Below are 13,900 nucleotides of genomic sequence, written 5' to 3'. Positions count from 1 at the left end.
ACGAGTGCCCAAGGATGTGCAATTGACCACACCAAAATTCAAAAAAAGTGTTTTCAAGCTTTGTGATACTCGCCAAGCTATTGTATTTGACTTCTTGCAACTAAAAACGATCGTAGCCTTTTTGTACCAAAGATAAATAATCTTAGAGTAATACCATCAGGCAACTTCGCCCCATTCTCCGAGTATGGTATTGCTTCCTTTGTGAGTCACGACAATACATTTCTTTGATAGCCTAAAAAGCCAAAACTCCTTTATTTTATTGTGTTTTTTGGCCTAAACATTGATTTTCATCTTTATGACCCAAGAAACACTCCTAGCCATTTTAGTTGTTGAGAAAACAAACAAAACTGGGCTATTTTTACTACCAGTTTTCAAACATTTATGTCCTACCTACCAAAGAATGGTGATATTGTTAGGTCCTCCCTTCAGAAACTCTGTTATTTGCCTTGTGGTGTTTAGATACTTCAATTGCCCTACTATCTCCTATTACCATCCATCATTTCATTGAATAATAAATATCAATATGGACCAAATGTTAACATGACTTTTGATATATCACCATAGGCAGTGATCATGATGATGTCATTGATAATGTATCACCATCCATAACTCTAAATTGCAATATGAACCAAATGTTAACATGACTTTCAATATAACACAGGCAGTGATCATGATGATATCATCATCCATAACTCTAAACAACAATATGGACCAAATGTTAACATCGACTTTCAGTATAACACAAATAGGCAAGTGATATGTCATTGATAATGTATCACCATCCATAACTCGAATGCATATCTACCCACCCCCCAATCATGGTTTAATCGGCTAATTAGATGGTAATGACCTCCATTATTATTATTATTATTTGATATGGTTGCAATGGGAATGGAGGGTGGGACGTTATGTTGAAGCATCTACCGTTGACCACTGATGTCCTAAGCCTATTCACAGTAGTCACCCTCGCTATCATTAGTGTACAATTTATATTATGGGATTGTATATAATGAGGCCATTTATTTTTAATGCAAGGAGGTCACAATTTCCTAAATATAAAATCTTATTGCTTGGGAATGTTACAAAGTTTAAGAAAATTTATTTTGAAGTTTGTGGTTGATCAATGGAATAACTGCAGTCATCAAATTTCACATCTAATGGTCAAGACTAATTATGACCACCTTGTACCAAGGATAAATAGTATCATTGTATATTTTTTCCTATATTATAGTCTCTCTCGATAATACTATGAGCTACATACAGTTAGGAGGGATTCGGATCCCACCAATAACTCAAATGTGCAAATTCATCAGGCCTCTCATACAAATATTATCCTCTTATGGGAGCGCATACTACAGATCTACTACTTTTTTTAGAAGACCTACGTGGCATGAATTTTTTAACTAAAATTATAAGAACCACCTAAAAATTACTAGATAATTATTTTCGAAATAATAAATTTTTATTTTTTATATTGTTAATACTTTTTCGACACTCTTAAAAATATTGGCTAGTCTCTAGTCATAAGTTTTTAAACTCCAAAAATTGTTAAATTCAAATAGATCTATAAACATATGAGTCTTGAAAATGGACGGTCTAAATAATACGTTGTAATATGCACTATTTTTGAGACTTAAAATCTTATTTTTCTTTTTTTCGTATACATATTTCTAGGATCAATTAGAGGGTTTTTCAACATTAAAACGACCAAGTCCGTTATATTTTTGAAAAACGTTGTAATTCTTTTTTTCGGTAATTAAGGTTGCAATCTTCTAGAAAAATTCTCCTTATTTTGTTTAAGTGTAATTTACAATTTCATTATTAAGATTAGTTTGTTTTTTAAGTGTAATTTACAATTTCATTATTAAGATTAGTTTATTTGGCTTATGTTTCAGTCTAGAATTTCACGAATGATTTGGACAAGGGCATTATGGTAACTAAGCTTTGCATCCATTAAGCCCGGAAGCTACTAGAACACGGCTCCGAGCGGAGGGCAGCCCCAACTGTGATTCAACGGTCCTGATTTGCCGTCCATTTTCTGAGCTTCTCTAAACGCTTCCAGAAACCCCACGTGTTCCTCGTTGCCCCTCAAAACCCCTCTACAACCCTTTCTTTCCCTCCTCTTATCTGTTCGTCATTTGCCATTACTACTATCAGAGGACGGGTCCTCGCTCTCATACCTTGACGTAAGCGTTTTTTGTGATTATTTCATCGAATTTTACCCCATTTCTCTGATTAACAATGGAATTATCGCTCATTTTCTCCCATTTTCGGTGAATTTATCACTTTTATCTCGTGAAGCTGTGGTTTTTAGGGCTCATTTGGGAATGTTATGAAATTAGGTTCCATAAATCTGTTTCTTTCCCAGCGATTTTTTATACTGGATTGTTGTATTTTTTATTTATTTATTTTATTGTTTATTCTTTTAGGTTGTCAAGTGTGTGTTTCTTGACCCTTTTCTCTGTATTTTCCTGTTTAGATTGATAATATTTGAACTTGAGAGAATTTTTTCTTTAAGTTGATGACAAAGGGATATCTACTGTAATTTACCGAAAGATCGGAAATTTAGTGCTTATATTAGTTTTGTAGTTAGTTTGCGGTCAATATTTTTGTATTACTTAGATGAAAGGAAATAGCTTGTTTTGCTGCACCTATTTGCGTTTTGGATATTATCCCTTATTATTTTGTGAGTTATTTGTTGTGTGCTTCGATTTCTGTGGCTTTTTGCTTTGTTCTTAAAATGTTTTTTTTTTGAGTGAGCATAAACCTTTAAAGTTTTTTCACTCACCTGTTCCCATTGTCCATCCTCAAGTTCCACTTTTCTAGCTTCATTCGTTTAATTATTTGCATTTGCATATATATACCTGTTTCCTAGGACTCACAGAAACCTTGTCCTTATAAAAATTATACTCTAAAAATGTTTCAAATCAAGTAGATCTATAAATGCATGAAAATATTGAACATCGACAGCTTAGATAATGTGTTGCAATAAGCACTTTTTTTGGGTTTTTCCCTTGTTACAATGTTCTATTTGGTCCTTTTCAAATCATTCAGGGGCACTTTTGTCAAATTAAATTAAAGAGAAGACTGGGGTTTAGAAGAGAGTTGGAGAGCGTTCATTTGGGAATGCTTTTATATATTTATTTCTACGTGAAAAATAGGTTTTCTTAGGTTTTATACATGCCTTGTTTTGGCCTTTTTTGGGGGGTGTGTATATACTATTTTTTTGTTGTCTCTCTGTCTAAAAGTCTTTTGCATTTCACCCAAGCAAGAATTTTATGTTTTGGACTTTGGAGTTGATATTATTGCATTATGGGAGATATTTTTTTCAGGGATAATTGGATATGTCTCCTGATATTAGGGAAATTTTCTCTTTAATTATGCAGATTTTTTATGGTAGTAAAACCCCGCCATGAGAAGGATTTAAAATTTTTAATGTATTGAAAGATATCGTGGTTCATAGGCTCACATTCTACTAATTTATTTGATTTTTTTCTGATTTTTCCATAACTGTCTTTGTTTTCCTCCCTTTTCCTTATTTTCTAGATATATTTATTATTTTTTAGCATATGGTTTGACCAGTGAACTGGTCTGGTTCAGCCGATCCAACTAGATTGGTGCCCTCACCGATTCAGTCACCAGTCCAGTCCTGACACTGGTTCATAAGTTTGTTTATTTAGTGTTTTTTCATTTAATTTCTGATTTTACGAAACCATTTTGTCTTCAATGGAGTGCATTTACTCCCTTAATAATCACTTTTTTATGCTTATTCATAGTTGATAATTATTACTCCCCTGAAATCTATTATGTATTCATTTTGACATACATTTTGTTATCTATGATAGAGAACATGGAGCTTGGTTTGTCTTCTCTTCATTTCTTTCCTCTCTTTTCTTTTCCTTGCTAATTTCGAGGTTTATTTGTTTATTGCTGTGGTTGTGTCCATTAATGTAATGGGTCAAGGTGTTTTCTCTATCATTTACGTTTTACTTATATTTTTAATGAACCCCACCTGCCTGAAAGAATAATTTCTGTTTTTGATTTCTGTTTGCTATGGTTTCAGTTTCCTGTAGTTCTCTTTCAATCAAAAGGGGATGAGGAAATATTTGTCTGATGGTTTGCATAGTGAATTGATTAGAATAGGTGGGCCACCAAATTTAAACTAATGAAACTGAATTTATGAAAAGCTTGGATAAATCAACGGATCCAATTTTCCTAATTTTTTTATTGATCTTTCCAGGATTTTGTGTATGTTCCTGCATGCAGTTGTTTCAAACTATAAGAAGTTCATTTTGAAAATACTTACTAAAGGATTTTGTGATGCTTCCTTGTCCATTTCTACAATGTTTGCATTTTAATTTAAATTAAGTGAAAAAGCCTCCTGAATCAACTTGGCTTTGTCTTGGTTGACTATCAAACTGATTTTAACCTTTTTATACTTTGCTATTGTATCCATACATCTTTTTTCTTCTACGTACCGTTCATTTTATTATCTTTTTATCTCTTTCGCTTGCCTGCCCCTATTTTCCCTTCTTACTCTTTATTATTTGTATCGATTCTTTCTTCTATTGCTCTAGAAAGAAAAATGCGGAGCATTGCCACCACTTGTTCAGACCTCTTTGACTCTTTACTTACCATTGTCCATACCTTGTTCTCAGTTATCTTCTTTATCATTTTCTTTTTCAATTGGCTATTTTTATTGGTCTTTTATCTTTTTGTTCCTTGATTTTTCTAGACAATAGGTAGTTGGTTATTCATGATAAAAAATCGAGTTGTCTAAATATTTTATGCTCTGATATAACCTACATTTTATTATCCTCTCTTTGTTCTTTTTGTTTCTATTATCTAGCTAGCATGAAAGGTTTTTCTGGTTAATGAAGTTTCTTAGTTATGCTGTTTTCTTTCCATTGAAATCCGTGTGCTTTCTTTGACAAAACTCACATGCAGGAGCTTACGCTTACGCACATGCACATGTGCTTAAGTTTTTTCTTTTGACGGGGTTTCTTACCAATTTCTATTTTTCAATGCGAGTGTTGCTCATCTGTGTTTGATTTCATCTTTTCTATCTTGCTTTCTCTATTTATTTTATTTGCAGGAGGTTATTGCTTCCTAGCTATTTTTAACTCTCTATGTGTTTGCATATTACTTAGAAGAGTTTGTGGATTGTTGAACCTGCAAGACATTTAGGTTTTTTTCAAGAGAAATTATTTCTAGCTTGTAAACCTTGATTCAATTTTTTCTTGGGTTGAAATGTTCCTTCCAATTTGTATCATTTACTTTTTTTGGGTGAATATGTATCATTTACTTAAGTATTAACTATTCTTTTATTGATCCTAACTACGTAATCGTGATAAATGTTTTTGTTGAGTAATGATGGAAGACAAGGATTTGTAAGTTTCACAATATGGATTTTGTAGTATTGCCTTTTCTGCAAATGCATTGCCTGTGGAAGTTGATGGATAACCAACGGCCATTGTAAAGGATTGTTAAGATGCTTAATACAAATTTTGTAGTACCACTCTATATGAACATTTATTGAATCCCTCAAGTTCATTGTTTTTCTAATCTAATCTTCTATTTTTCATTGCAGACTAAACGAACTACAGGATTATAGGTTGTGAGTGTTTTGAGGATTTTCTTCTAAGGTTCGCTCCTGTCCTGTTGCCTGGGTTCTGTTTTTTATGTTTGTTTTTTGATTATTTTCTTCTCCAAAAGTTACTTAGTTCCATGCTCAGCAGAGTTTTGAAGCTCTTATTCATTAGATAAGCATGCATGCTTCATACATGTGCATATATGCATATGAATCTTTGTATGTTTTGGCTTTGGAAGGTGGGGAATAGTTTTGCATGTACTCGTAGTTGTGTTTTCACAACATACGCATGCACCTGTTTCTATATTTAGAAATGTCGTTGTAACCCGTAGGAAGTTAATGAAGTACATAGTGCTAGTTGGGCTATTTTTGAGTGCCAGTTACAGGCAAGTTTCTTGCCAAGTAAATCGTCTGTGAGTTACTGCTGAGTCTACTGCTATAACTATTGGGATATTTAGTTAAAGACTAATTCGTGAAAAATAAAATTCCCAAACTTGCAATGGTGTCGCCTTTTGAACTTCATGCAGACACCAGAATGATGTGGCCATTCCGTGTTTGGGCTGGCACAAGATTTTAAAAAGTTGTCTGAAATTTCAGAGCATGTTTGGATTTGGACTGACACACAATAACTGGTCACAATAACCGGTATTCGGCTGGTTCATTCGAGGATAGTAAAGCATGTTATCATAACTTCTAATTAAAATATTTGCTCTCTCCATTCAAAAATAACTGATGCATTCATAGGAATGCTGTTTGTTCTACTACTATAGTAAAAGTGTTTGGTCCATTTATTTACCTCAGGTTATCGTAATAAAATATTTGGTCTCTTCATTGAGATGGCACCGATCGGCGATAAGATGAGATAAAGTAGCCTTAGGTGGGCTGGCCATGTGTATTACAAACCTTATGCAGCACCTATTAGGAGGTGCGAGTTAGTTGAAGAGGAAAGCTCAAAAAGGGCAAGGGGTAGGCCAAAATAATATGGTTGGAAGTAGCGAGAAAAGATATGGGGACTTATGACCTCACTGAGTGTATGGCCCTTGGTAAAGTAGAAGGGCGGACCAGGATTTGTGTGACGAACCCAAATATTTTGGAAAAGTCTGAGATTGATGACGATGATGTTCTCTTCATTGAAAAATAAACGGTGTATTCCCGGGAATGTTGTTCTAATTACATATTTTATTGGTCTTAATTATTTACCTTTGTCATTTCAAGCTTTTGTTTCGTTATAGTTATTTATGGATTAGAAAATTGAGGCCTCTTAAGAGGCTTTCATCCCTGTTATATGCTTATATTTGTGAGTAGGGAGCCCTTTAATTGGCCTCAGTCTTTCTTGTAGCTGTTGTTTATTTTCTTTTGTTTAATATTTTTTTTTTATTGTTGTTATGGTTCTCATATGTGCTATGAGACTATGGTAGTTGTCAATAATGTATTTCAGGTTTTGGTCAATTATTTTGTGTTGCTTGACTGGACTTCTTTTTTTTGTGTGACTCAGGTTTATGTTTTGCCTCGTGGAAATCTTATATTTCAATTCTTGAACGTGATTTTTTTGTCATTTTGCTGATATTTGCTTGCCGTTCTCTCTTAAAACAGTTGCAATGAATCTTTTGTTACATATTTTTTACTTGATGCTCATGCCATGGTTTCTTTTGATTTTACTTACAGACCTTCAATCCAGCAAAATGGCATCTTGCACACAGATTCACACCCTTGGGGGTACAGGCTTCCAATCCTCATCAAAGAAGCCATCCAAGAATCCCATCTCTCCAAAATCCGTGTTTTTTGGTACACAACTAAACAATGGCTTTCGCAAAACCCCAAACCTTAGATGCATGAGGAAGGACAAAGGCTCCGGTTTTGTGCCTTTGAGAGTTGTATGTGAGAAGGTGGTCGGCATCGATCTAGGTACTACAAACTCAGCAGTGGCAGCAATGGAGGGTGGAAAGCCAACAATTGTTACAAATGCTGAGGGCCAGAGGACTACACCTTCTGTTGTGGCATACACAAAGAATGGTGATCGTCTAGTTGGTCAAATTGCAAAGCGCCAGGCAGTGGTGAACCCAGAGAACACATTCTTCTCTGTGAAGAGATTTATTGGGAGGAAGATGGCTGAGGTTGATGAGGAATCAAAGCAGGTTTCATACAGGGTGGTCAGGGATGAGAATGGTAATGTGAAGCTTGAGTGCCCGGCAATTGGAAAGCAATTTGCTGCGGAGGAGATTTCTGCTCAGGTTAGCTATTTCTGGCTCTTTCTGGACTTATTCATCTTTTATTTTCATCAATTGATCCTTGGAACATTACTCTGTTAAACTTTTTGTCCTTTGTTACATTTTAATTTCTATGGGCATCTCTTTGACTAAAATTGCTTGTTTTTAGGTTTTGAGGAAGCTTGTAGATGATGCATCAAAGTTTTTAAATGATAAGGTGAACAAAGCAGTGGTTACAGTGCCAGCATATTTCAATGACTCTCAAAGGACGGCCACAAAAGACGCCGGCCGCATAGCTGGTTTAGAGGTTCTTCGTATCATCAATGAGCCTACTGCGGCTTCACTGGCGTATGGATTTGAAAAGAAAAATAATGAGACCATTCTTGTCTTTGACCTTGGTGGTGGAACGTTCGATGTTTCAGGTACTGTCATCTTAGTACACTACATTTGGAGGTGATCCTTCTCAAACTTGTTCTTTTGCTTGTGTTCCATATATTTATTGCTTTTGGTTTTATTTCGAATAAGTTTATCTATCTGCTTCAACTTATATCAGATTTTATGTTCCAGTATCTAAATTCTTTTTTCACCATCATGTTTTTACCTGTTGATTTGATTTTAGATTTGGTGTTTGGCGATTTGTATTTATATTTTTCACTTTAGGTTGTGTACTGTAGAAAAAAATGCTCCTGCTAGGTCATGCAATGCCTTGTATTTATCATTTTGGGCATTGCACTTTTAACTCACTTCTGTTTTCTTGTAAACATGTTTCTATCCTTGTAAATGTCAATCTTTCTGGTGGAAGTTGACTTTGTTGGTGTGGTTGCGTGGCACCAGGATGCCATCATCTCTTGAATTTGAAGCTTTTTGGGGCAATTGGAAAATGTTATTGCTGGAAAAGGTTCATTTGCATTTATTGATTATACATTTAATTTTTGTCTCATCAGTTCTTGAGGTTGGAGATGGCGTCTTTGAGGTGCTCTCAACATCTGGGGACACTCATTTGGGTGGTGATGACTTCGACAAGGTTGTTATCATCTTCTTTCTGTTTTTGCATTCTTCTGCTTTGGCAATCTCCTTCAATGTGTTCCTTTACCACAGACACCCATGTGCATTTGGGCATAAACTAGTCTGAAGTGCCTTCTTCAGTTCTTCCTGCACTCCTTTCTACGCTCCTGCCCCTTTTCCTTTAAACCCTTACTATAATTTTTTTTTTTTTGGGAGGTAAAGATTTTTCTGGGATTTTCAATTCACAAGGGGTATCTGAGAGGTTTTCTGGGAGGTAAAGATTTTTCTGGGATTTACAAGTGGTATCTGAGAGTTTTTTTCCCTTGGTATGTTGGGTTTCTGAAAGTTACTTTGATGATATCATTCGTATTGTTTATGAGAATTGATTATAATTTTTTTCTTTTAACTCTTTTGTGAGAAGAAATTCTTTTGTTCTTTATGCTTCCTGCTGATGGTCCTGAAAATTCTATTGTATTATTTGTATTTGTATTTCCTATGAAATAGAGGGTTGTAGATTGGCTTGCTGCAAACTTCAAGAGAGATGAGGGCATTGATTTATTGAAAGACAAGCAAGCTCTTCAGCGCCTCACAGAAACTGCAGAAAAAGCCAAGATGGAGCTGTCATCCTTAACTCAGACGAACATTAGGTAGGTAGTTTGACAGTTATGTTCAAGCTGTCTGAACTTGGGATTCTCATTTTACTGGTTCTCTTCAGAAATATTACTTCCAGTGGACATGGAGGAGATGATCATTTTTTTTTGGTTAATTGTCGAAAAAGCATGTCCATACGGTTTTGTATATGTTTATACCTTTCTGTCATTGCAGTAGTCTGAACAGGAAGGTGAACTGGGTCCTGTGTGTGTGTGTGTGTGAGAGAGAGAGAGAGAGAGAGAGAGAGAGAGATGCTGAAGAGCTTCTGTGTTTGTATACATTTATGCGCATTCATTTGATTTTGCGGACTGATCTATGTAGTTTATTATACAGTTTCTCTTTTATGGACTTTTTAGAATAGTGTATGGTTGTTTCACTGATCTGCCATTTTTCTCTCCTATTTCTCAGTCTTCCATTTATTACTGCAACCGCGGATGGTCCAAAGCACATTGAGACGACTCTCACAAGAGCCAAATTTGAAGAGCTCTGCTCAGATCTTCTCGACCGGTGCGCATTTTCCCTCATCTTTTATACACACACACGCATGCGCACACACACGCGGAAAAGTATACGATTAGACCATTTGCTTTTGGTACAAGGAGGTGACAATTGCTATTGTCTGTCTAATTTCGAATCGGGTGTCTAATTTCGAATCGTGTGGTTTTAAGAGTATTGAACAGGCTCAAAGTTCCAAATTTTTTTTTTCGAATTTTGTGATGCACCCCCCTAGCCATCCAATTTGATATCTAATGGCTAGAATTTTCTTCAAATCAAAATCATTGGAAATTTTACGTGCTTGTTTTTTGAAAAATTCGTGCATCGAATAAAAAGATTAAAAAAATCATTTGTAAAAAATAAATTGACCACAATATCCCTGAAATTTTTAGGGGTATTTTGGTCAATTTATTTTTTACAAATTATTTTAAATAATTTTATTAGGTGCTTCTTAGAGAAGACTGGAGTGGATGCGGCAAATTTTAGCTAATTTGGATTTGTAGAAAAAAAGATAAAATTCAAGGACGAAATATAGCTATGACCTTCATATTGGCCCAGATTCAAAGTGGGCCCCCCTTGAGCTTAACGAAAGTTACTCCCATATAATAGCTCTATAGCATCAGCCCTTAGGCTGACAAAATCACTTTTTTTATGTAATAAGATCTTTATTTTTTTTTATTTTTTTTTATTTGTTCATGTTGTGAATAGCTTAATGTAGAAATAGTTGTGTGTTTGCTTTTGACTTCTTATTGTTTTTGGTCCCATGCAATATCAGCCTGAAAACTCCTGTCGAGAATTCCTTGAGAGATGCAAAGCTCTCGTTCAAGGATTTGGATGAGGTTATCCTTGTTGGTGGGTCTACAAGAATCCCAGCCGTTCAGGAGCTTGTGAAGAAGATAACTGGGAAAGAGCCGAATGTCACTGTTAACCCTGATGAAGTTGTGGCCCTAGGGGCTGCAGTACAGGTCATCTCTCTCTCTCTCTCTCTCTCTCTCTGTGCGTGCACGTGTGTGTGTGTGTGCGTGTTAACAATGTTCCTCTCCGATATAGTGAGGGACTACCAAATTTTTTTGAAAGGCCACCGTATCAGTCTCCTCCAAATTGTATTTAGTGGTATCTAGAGAGGATCCAATGCCCCCAAATCTATGATCCATTCAAATGGACTGCTAGGTTTGATGGGGGGCTGGCTCGCTGTGAAACAGGACACACACACACGCAGAAAAAAAGTTTAAAAAGGCCTAGGCCCTTATGGGAAGACCTTGTAACTCCCCAAAAATTGTAGTTCCGATGTAAGAACACCTTCAAATCAATTATTTTGACGTTGACAATTGTGGTTGTGAAAAAAATTAGTATTCTAATTCCTAAAAATAAAATATATTGTGACATATTATCTAAATCATCCATTTTCAAGTGTTTTCAGATCTGGCAGATCTGTACCATTTTCTTGAGCTTCAAATTTCATAATTAGCAGTGAAAATTGATTTTAGAGCTGTCATAGAGATTTCTGATACCCTGTGTGCTGCGTGTGCGTGTGCGCACGTGTGCATGTGCCTGTGCGTGCTAGCTAGTAAGCAGCTGGGTGTTGCGGGACTTTAGAAGATATAGCTAATTGTGGATGTTATCAACCAGTTCTTTGGTCCTCAAATTACAAAAGAATAGATTATGAGTGCGCCTACAAGGGTTTTGGCTGCACTAAATGCCTGTCCATGTATTGGTTAGTGTGGGAAGGGGTTCTAGGGTGGACAGAAGTCTTTCACGACCTGCTGTTGAGAGAGAGTCTTTATGCTAGAGAGATGGGCTTTATGTTGAAGATTTGAGAGAGAGGGAGTCTTTGTCGAAGATTTTCTCCCCTGCTGTCTGTTTGTTTGAGAGAGAGAGAGAGAGAGAGAGAGAGAGAGATGATAGTCGCTATGTCCAAGATTTTCTGCCATGACAAGAACTCAACTGGCGCTTCATTCATGGGAAGATAACTACATCCAGTTTTACCTATCCAAGCAACAACAGCATCATTAACAACATACCCATTGTTTCTTTTTCAACAGGCAGGAGTGCTTGCTGGTGACGTGAGTGACATTGTGCTTTTGGATGTAACCCCTCTTTCCCTTGGTCTTGAAACCCTCGGAGGAGTAATGACAAAGATCATCCCTCGAAACACCACTCTCCCAACCTCCAAATCTGAGGTCTTCTCAACTGCAGCTGATGGGCAAACAAGTGTGGAAATCAATGTGCTCCAGGGAGAGAGAGAGTTTGTGAGGGACAACAAGTCACTGGGGTCTTTTAGGCTCGATGGCATCCCACCTGCACCACGGGGAGTGCCGCAGATTGAGGTCAAATTTGATATTGATGCCAATGGGATACTATCGGTGGCAGCCGTGGACAAGGGGACAGGGAAGAAACAGGACATCACCATCACCGGTGCAAGTACCTTGCCCAATGATGAGGTATTTTTTTTACATTGTGTGTGTGCAAGCTCGCGCTTATGTGTTTTGACCAAAATCTCTGTCACTGCAATATTGGAATGGTCTCTTCCAAGAATCTATTCTATAAAATGTTCCACTCACTCATCCTTCAGTAGTAGGTGGTCAGGTTCTCTCTCTCGGCATGTTTGAATGGTTTCAGCTCTCCTAAGATTCTAGGCTGTGCTGCAGTACCTTGGTCCGAGTTATTTCTAATATTAGCAGTCCGAAAAAAATTTTTTTTTTTTTGACAAGGTTTCGTAGGAATGGAGTTTGAGATGTTGGGCTATGAAAAACCTACCATCTTGACCCAAGCCTGTTTGACCCAAGCCTGTTTCCTTGCAGTCCCTAAATTTTCTGAAGCTCTTTGTTCAAAAGTCTGATGCCTAAGACTGCTTCAAGGGTTTCAATGAGCATCCTTTCCAACGAGAATGCCAACTCTTTCACCTGCTTTCATAACCTCAACGAGTCCTCTCTTTATGTTTGTGTGTGAGTGATTGGATTTCCTAAACTATGGAATGGAATGAAAACTCCATGCTACTAGTCTATACTTAGAAATGGCTGCCATCTCCCTTATTTGGCAGTCAGTGTAATGCGATTCTCTGTTCTGCTATTTGTTACTTTGAAATTTGAATTGCTATTTTGTCCTCCATATGCCTCATCCAATTTGTCTCTTGGTGTATTGTCTGAAAACATGGCTAGCTTTCCCCTCTTAAAACACCCCAAGACTCTCTCCCACCACATTTTGCATGCTCATCACGAGTCTCAGATTTCTGGTTCAACTTGACGCCTGCTATCAATCTTTTTACTACTTGATGTGTAGCTTTCAGAGAGATTCAGATAATGATGTTTTTACCATTGCATACAGGTGGATAGAATGGTGAGAGAGGCAGAGAGATTTGCCAAAGAAGACAAGGAGAAGAGGGATACAATCGACACCAAGAACCAGGCAGATTCTGTTGTTTACCAAACTGAAAAGCAACTCAAAGAGCTTGGTGACAAGGTCCCTGCCTCGGTCAAAGAAAAGGTGGAGTCAAAGCTCTCTGAGCTCAAGGGTGCCATCTCAGGGGGCAACACTCAAGCGATGAAGGACGCAATGGCAGCCCTCAACCAGGAAGTGATGCAGCTCGGGCAGTCCCTCTACAACCAGCCTGGTGCAGCCCCTGGTGGGCCAGGAGCTGGGCCCACAGCCGGAGAGGCTGCAGGATCTGATGGCAAAGCAGCGGATGGGGGTGATGTGATTGATGCCGACTTCACTGATAGCAAGTGAGGTCTCCATTTATCTCTCTCTGTTTAGTGAACACTGTATATTCGTGGGGATTTTTTAGAGGAAGGGCTCATTTTGGTTTCTTTTTTTTTTCTTCTTTAATTTCTGTGTTGGGTTGAGATGTGTGTGGATGCGGCATTTTTGGGGGTGATGGTTTGTCATTACGATTAATGGTTCTGCCTTACACTACTTATTGGAATGAGATCAACTCTCTCTCGCTCTCTCTCTC

At 37.1% G+C, this 13,900-nt stretch overlaps 1 protein-coding gene across 2 annotated transcripts; it reads left to right on the top strand.

Moving 5' to 3' along the window:
- Positions 1–2,129: 2,129 nt before the first annotated feature.
- On the top strand, positions 2,130–13,900 carry LOC18448346 (stromal 70 kDa heat shock-related protein, chloroplastic). Of its 2 annotated transcripts, none has more exons than XM_088850697.1 (10): positions 2,130–2,186; positions 5,591–5,645; positions 7,256–7,821; positions 7,967–8,219; positions 8,742–8,821; positions 9,307–9,449; positions 9,862–9,960; positions 10,724–10,913; positions 11,991–12,389; positions 13,273–13,900. In XM_088850697.1, exons 3-10 carry the CDS (start codon positions 7,273–7,275, stop codon positions 13,672–13,674), a joined length of 2,115 nt encoding a protein of 704 aa, XP_088706823.1. In that variant the 5' UTR covers positions 2,130–2,186; positions 5,591–5,645; positions 7,256–7,272; the 3' UTR covers positions 13,675–13,900. The 2 variants fall into 2 exon arrangements, with proteins under 2 accessions (XP_088706823.1, XP_088706824.1); XM_088850698.1 differs by having other exon boundaries at positions 2,130–2,273.

This window comes from Amborella trichopoda, chromosome 11, assembly GCF_054954075.1.
Source record: "Amborella trichopoda isolate Santa Cruz 75 chromosome 11, AtrichopodaSantaCruz75HAP2 v2.0, whole genome shotgun sequence".
NCBI classification, from domain to species: Eukaryota; Viridiplantae; Streptophyta; class Magnoliopsida; order Amborellales; family Amborellaceae; genus Amborella; species Amborella trichopoda.
Note: the sequence above shows the minus strand (reverse complement) of the source record. Positions and strands in the feature narration are given on the sequence as shown.

What these genes read in the sequence shown, in the direction of transcription:
- LOC18448346 (XM_088850697.1), top strand. Translation starts at nt 7,273, where the DNA reads ATGGCATCTTGCACACAGATTCACACCCTTGGGGGTACAGGCTTCCAA. An exon ending in TGGAACGTTCGATGTTTCAG is followed by an intron (nt 8,220 to 8,741) that starts GTACTGTCATCT and finishes TTGTCTCATCAG; the next exon opens with TTCTTGAGGTTGGAGATGGC. An exon ending in CCCTAGGGGCTGCAGTACAG is followed by an intron (nt 10,914 to 11,990) that starts GTCATCTCTCTC and finishes CTTTTTCAACAG; the next exon opens with GCAGGAGTGCTTGCTGGTGA.